General features: G+C 50.1%; 1 protein-coding gene across 1 annotated transcript; it reads left to right on the forward strand.

Annotated features, from left to right (window-relative positions):
- The first annotated feature begins 4187 nt into the window (after nt 1–4187).
- Nucleotides 4188–4697, forward strand: RNF224 (ring finger protein 224). Its single transcript, XM_053473154.1, has one exon. It carries the CDS (start codon nt 4188–4190, stop codon nt 4695–4697), a length of 510 nt encoding a protein of 169 aa, XP_053329129.1.
- The last annotated feature ends 1080 nt before the right edge of the window (nt 4698–5777 follow it).

Raw genomic sequence — 5777 nt, forward strand, 5'->3', positions numbered from 1 at the left:
GTCTCCGGGTGAATTCCGGGGTGCCTTGGCGCGTGGCGGGGCGTTCCTGATCTGCGTTATTGCTGGGTCTTAGATGATGGCAGAACGAGTTTGTCCGGCGTTGCCGTCTCACACGCTATGAGCGGGAAGGCACCGTGTTCTCAGCAGGGGGTCTGTGCCGCCGGGGTACGGGGGCTTCTGTACCTCTCTGTACAGTTTACAGACAGGTAGTGAGGAGCGACCCGGGCCGGACGCGGGGATTGGAAAGCTGGCGAATGTAATATATTATTCTTATAATAAAACACAGAATTGGGTCTGTTAACAAAAAAAAAAAACGCTGAAAAAACTCACTAAGAGCCACAGTGGTCCCAAGCCCCCGATCCGCGGCTTCGAGAGGGTCCGACGCCCTCGGTGCACTAATCTGCCGCTCCATTCCCAGAGACCCTCTATTCCCAACCGGGGGGCTCTGAACCACGTCAACAAATCAACCTGATCACCCAGGATCATCGGGATCAAATGACATTTTTCTCTCACATTAAAATCCACCTAACGGCCCGTACGGACAGGCGGTTTTCCTTTATAACGCATTTTATGAATAGCACTGAGAGCAGGAAGTAGGAAGAGATTTGTATGGATGCCCATAAAACGCTCCTGAGTCTGATTATTAAAGCCCCCCCGCTCCTTGCACCCAAACGCTGCGGGTGGGTTTTGTACAGTAGAGCTGTACTGCCACCTCATGGCGGGAGGTATAGCGGAGGCGTGCCCTGTATATTCAGTGGACATAAAGGGGTCTGTTTGGTTCCCCCCTAAGCTCTGAAACGTAATTAGCACACAAGGCCTGGAAGGATATTTGGTAAACGCGTTAATCTGGATGAAGAATAAGGGATATTTTGGTACCAGACTTTTTCTGTGAGATACCCCGCTGGGGACAGTAAATATATTCCCCATATCACGCCTGGAGAAGCTTCCGGTTACTGATGGGAAATGCATTTATTATTTATTATTTATAGAATTTTTAATACAGAATACAGGTTTTTCCGGGACTCGTGGGGCAAAATTCATCTTACAAATAAGGATTTATTTCCCTGATAATTGGTCAGGATCCTCCATGATGTTATTTTTACGGCCCCGATGTGCGCATGTAGTAAGGACCGGCGGGATCTGGAACAAATCCAGGGGCTTTGGCCACGCCGTGGATGTTACGCTCCTCTGATCTTTATGGCTTCTAGAAATCCCCGTAACTGCTTATTACCGGCTATAATGGTATTTATTTTGTTAAATTACTTTACTGATCCTTCTAAACCCAGAATATTGTGTAACGAGCACAATAACTATATGATGCGTGACCTCCGGCGCATGCCCATCAACACAGGTCCAAACCCCCGGAACGGGGGGGGGGGCTATTGAGAAGATGCCCGCGGGGTGGTTATTGTGGGGAGAGGGATTTAAGGTTTAGGAGAGAGGAGCGAGTGGAGATTTCTGGGTGTTACAGACTTGGGCTGATAGAGAGGACTCGGTGAGGAGGGGAGACACCAACCTCAGTGACGCCCGAGGCCCCCATTCATCACAGCGTGGCGACGTCCACCACGGGAGCAGCGCCATGTATCCACTTACATCTACAAAATGTATTCTCCTCGCAAAACACTAAAACCCTCTTCCTGTACATTTGGCAGAAGGAGATCTGATTCCCGTAACGAGCCTCTGAGCTTCTCCTTAATCTATTGTTTTCTGAGCCCAACAGTAACAGTATCCAGGATTAGACACGGCTGGTCTGACTACAACGCGCATGCCAAAGCAGAGGGACTGGAGCCTCCCCGAGCGGACCCCGCAGCACATGCTACGTCTTGTGATCAGGGCCCCTATGACACGGCATCGGTAGGCGCATCATCAGTGAAAGGAGAGAGGTGACCCGAAGCCCCGGAGGCTCTTAATCTGAGGCTCACGGACCCCCAGTTACACGGAGAGAGGAGGCGTATGGGGACCAGCTGCTTTTTAAAGGGGTAAAGAAACACGAGTCATGTGACTTCTCCCCACACACGGCCGTCACGTTCTGCTCGGGTACACTGCCAGCTCCTAGTGGTTTATCGGCGTTTTATTGCTTTACTCGGTTAGACGCTCTGGTTCTGGTTCCGGGGTCCACCGCTGGATATGGCTGCATTTATGGGGGCAACGCCGGGGAAATTCCAGTGCAAGGGGCTAATCTGGGGCAAACGGCTGCTACGGCTGTCCTGACATAACCAGCAACATGAGATATGAGACACGACTGGATGTTTCTGCAAATAATCCGCAATAAATGTCTGCTTAAAAGTAATTTGCGGATCATTTCTCTGCCTTGAATGATCGGCCGGGAGGTGGAGATAAATATTGGGTTTCAGGGAGCTTTGTCGGCCGAGCCTACAGAAAGGCAGCGTCTGAATGGAGCGTCCGCGTTGTCTGATACATTAGCTGAGCGAGGCTGGTAACATGACACAACCATAATTACCGGAGTGAGACACGGCGCCAGCGACTGAACATCCTAAACAGCCTGGCCGGCAGACCCACCAAGATCACTCCTGGAGGGTTAGAGCAGATCACTAGCAGGGGGGTTAGAGTAGATCACTCCCAACGGCGTTAATGAGCAGACTACTAGGGGAGGTTAGAGTAGATCACTCCAAACGGGGTTAAAGAAGAGACTACCAAGGGGGGTTAGAGTAGATCACTCCAAACGGGGTTAATGAGCAGACTACTAGGGGAGGTTAGAGTAGATCAGGGAAAATTAGAGGAGATCACTGTCGAGGGAGGTTACAGTAGATCACTCCTGGGGGGTAAGAGTGGATCATTCTCTAGGGAGGTTATACCAAGTGCTGTTTCGGGCGATGGGATCTCCTTTTCCATGGATGTGTTATCCATCACGTGATCCGTGCATGCGGTTCTTTATGGCGGACGGGCTGGTTTATTGCTCTCCGATGTCATGACTTCACTCAGGAGGTTTATGAGCTACAAGGTAAGATCAGCGCGCAGCAGGAGCCGTGTTCTGTCCCGGAGGGGCCGCTGGGTGCAGTTGGGCTACTAGGCTGGGTTCTGGTCCAGCTGAACTGCGTGGAATATTTTCTGGGGCAAAATACAGATTTTGTTCTCTTTGGTGCAAACCCTGCATTTAGGAGTCACTTCAGTTTATTGGTGCTAGCTTGTAACGCTAGACATTTACTGATACGAACGGACCCTTAGTAGTTTGTAATATCTTCTGTAAGCCCGCAAGTTCATAGAACATCAAGTGGGGTCATGAATAAGAGATATCACAACCTGACGATGGTACTCTCGCCCCGCAATCTCTATACTCCTCCAGGACAGATGCAGGCAACGCATTAGCTGCCAACTGCCAGGCTATACGGGGAGCGCGGATACATAGAATCAGAATCTGTACAAGGAATGGCATGAAATGGTTAATGTAAACTATGCCCACCGGTGTCTTCCCATCAACCGGTATCACCGGAAACGCTCCCCCTCGTCTATTAAAACACGGAGGTCAAGAGCAATCAGAGGATACAAATACCTCCCCTGAGATCTGACTTCTTTTATAACCTTATCCCGAAACGCAAAGGAATTCCCCAAACCGTTTACGCAACTTTGTGCAGTAACTGAGTGGGGTATTTAGAAGAATAATGGGGTTTATTTACCCCGTTTAATTTATAAATCCCTTTCCTGCTGTTTCTATACACATTATCGGGGCTTTTAGGGCTGTAGAACCCTGCGATCCCCTCATACCCAGCAAACATCCTGACCTCCTAGAAAAGAGGGGCATCAGGGGGGAGAGAGGGGCATCAGGGCAGGAGAGGGACATCGGGGGAGGAGAGAGGGGCATCAAGTGGATGATAGAGGGGCATCAGAGGAGGAACGAGGGGCATCAGGTGGAGGACAGAGGGGCATCAAGTGGATGATAGAGGGGCATTAGAAAAGGAAAGGGGGCATCAGGGATTTGAGGCATAAGGAGGGATTTGTGAAGGATGATATTGATGTAACTGGAATTAGAAGATGGTAATCCAAAAACCAATTTGCCGTTACCCCCACTTATATCGTTACAACCTCATTCATGAAACAAAAGGTCCCCCAAACCAGCCGGTACCCTAACATACCGGCCATTCCCATTCTCGCTGATAATTTATAGTAAGAAATATCATGTTCTGCTTCTAATCACCAATCATTTTCTGTGCTCTCTACAAGCATCCAGCATGTTTCATAGTGACGGTGCTGACAAGAAAGAGTCCGGCCCCATCGGACAGGGTGTATCGGCCAGCGGAGGCAATTCTGACCGTAGCAGCCGCAAAATCGACTGCATCATCTGCTTTTCCAGCTACAACCTCACAAACCGCCTGCCGCGCAGGTTATACTGCGGGCACAGCTTCTGCCAGACATGCATCAGGAGACTCGACTCGGTCACCAACGAACAAAGATGGATTCCGTGCCCCCAGTGCCGGCAGAATACCCCCACACCGCGAGGAGGGGTGGCCATGCTGGACCTGGACCTCACCGCGTTTTTGGCAGTGAAATCCGAGAAGGACGCGCCGCGGTCAGCCGGTAAGACGATGGACACTGACTCTGAGCTCAAACTGTTTGCCAAGAACATGCCAATCAGTAGCCAGCCCCTAGGCGCATGCCAGGAGCCCATCTCCGAGCCGCGCTTCCCGCGGAGAATCTGCTGCAAAAACTGCTTCTGTTGTTGTTGCAGCGACTGTGTTTAAAATGCGCGACACTGGCCGTGTGATGCTATTAGATAAGCCGGCACCGCATCACCGCGCGGCACTGGATCTGTAATATTTGGTGGCGGTCGTGCCTGCAAAAGCGCGTGTTTTTTCTCCTGATAATCACATGAAATTTACTGAATTGCTGCATGAATAAAATAATCCCAGATACTGAATGGATTTACAGTCCCAAAAATATCAATTTACTATTATTATTATTTATTGCGTGGCCACAAAACCATTGCTTGAAGCCTAAAAGCAGAAGTTTTTCCAAGATTTTAAGACACGGTAAGAGACGAAATCTGAAAGTTTCCAAAATCTGGCATTTTCATTCTTCCCCTGACTTTCCGTCCAGCTGTAGACGGGAACTCGGTTCAGGTTCATGAGGTCCCTTAGGTCACGTCGGGGTAGAATGCAGTGAATACAGATGGCCACCAGAGGGCAGTGCAGGACCAGGGTTCAGATCACGCCGGTTCTATAGGCCACCAGTCCGGGTCCGCCTGCTCCTTGCCCCTTAGTGCCAGCGGTTCCCATGCGTGTTGTGTTGTCTCTTTGTTGCAGTATCACACGTTATTCGTTATACATGTGTATGATTCGCAGGGTAAAAACATCCCTGGAATCCGTCTCACAGGAGAAAAGACCAAAATACTAGATTGTAAGCTCCCAAGCCCGTTTCCCCTTTTGTAGCAGTTTGCTATTGTGCGTGATTTTAAACGATTCCACTGATTGTAACAGCGCTACGGAGCCCGCAGGCGATATATTAATAAATGTAATGTAAAAGTCACGTTACTGGTAATTCCTCCCCGTAGCCGTTAGAGGTCAGCGTGTCCCTTCTAATTCTCGGTGTGACCCCTGCGACAGGCAGACGATGCACTGAATGTCTCGGCGGAGGCAGCGACCCTGCATGATTTACCCCACGTTATCACACGCTGGCCGGCCAGATCCCACCGACTCACAAATGGATCATTCGGATACCACTCCGGGGTTTATTAGATCCATCCCAGAGGAAAATGCCTTCGTTTCTTTGAGCTGAACGTCAAACTGCCCCGGTATTTTACCCCGATGTGATCAGCCCGGTCA

This window comes from Spea bombifrons, chromosome 8 (genome assembly GCF_027358695.1).
Source record: "Spea bombifrons isolate aSpeBom1 chromosome 8, aSpeBom1.2.pri, whole genome shotgun sequence".
Taxonomy (NCBI): domain Eukaryota; kingdom Metazoa; phylum Chordata; class Amphibia; order Anura; family Pelobatidae; genus Spea; species Spea bombifrons.